The sequence below is a fragment of the Apaloderma vittatum genome, unplaced genomic scaffold (assembly GCF_000703405.1).
Source record: "Apaloderma vittatum isolate BGI_N311 unplaced genomic scaffold, ASM70340v1 scaffold32099, whole genome shotgun sequence".
Lineage (NCBI taxonomy): Eukaryota > Metazoa > Chordata > Aves > Trogoniformes > Trogonidae > Apaloderma > Apaloderma vittatum.
Window position 1 is genome coordinate 1 of NW_009736341.1, and position 220 is coordinate 220.

At 65.9% G+C, this 220-nt stretch overlaps 1 protein-coding gene across 1 annotated transcript in view; it reads left to right on the plus strand.

The window, feature by feature from the left end:
• Positions 1 to 59: 59 nt before the first annotated feature.
• LOC104279601 (60S ribosomal protein L36a-like) overlaps positions 60 to 220 on the plus strand; it is a gene marked incomplete at its 5' end in the record, with an annotated part of 1,927 nt that continues 1,766 nt past the window's right edge. The window contains one exon of the mRNA XM_009876939.1: positions 60 to 165. Within this exon, the coding sequence (XP_009875241.1) occupies positions 60 to 165 (106 nt within the window). The remainder of the gene's footprint in view (positions 166 to 220) is intronic.

The following is a 220-nucleotide window of genomic DNA, read 5'->3' on the forward strand; positions in this document are numbered from 1 at the left end:
AGCGCGGCCTCTGCCCGGTGGAGCCGCCTTGACCGACTTCTTTCTGCCCCCTCCTCCAGGTGAACGTCCCTAAAACCCGTCGGACCTACTGCAAGAAATGCGGCAAGCACCAGCCGCACAAAGTCACCCAGTACAAGAAGGGGAAGGACTCGCTCTATGCCCAGGGTAGGGACGAGCCCGCACCGGGGCACGGCCCGGGGGAAGGCTTGTGGGGCCCGGG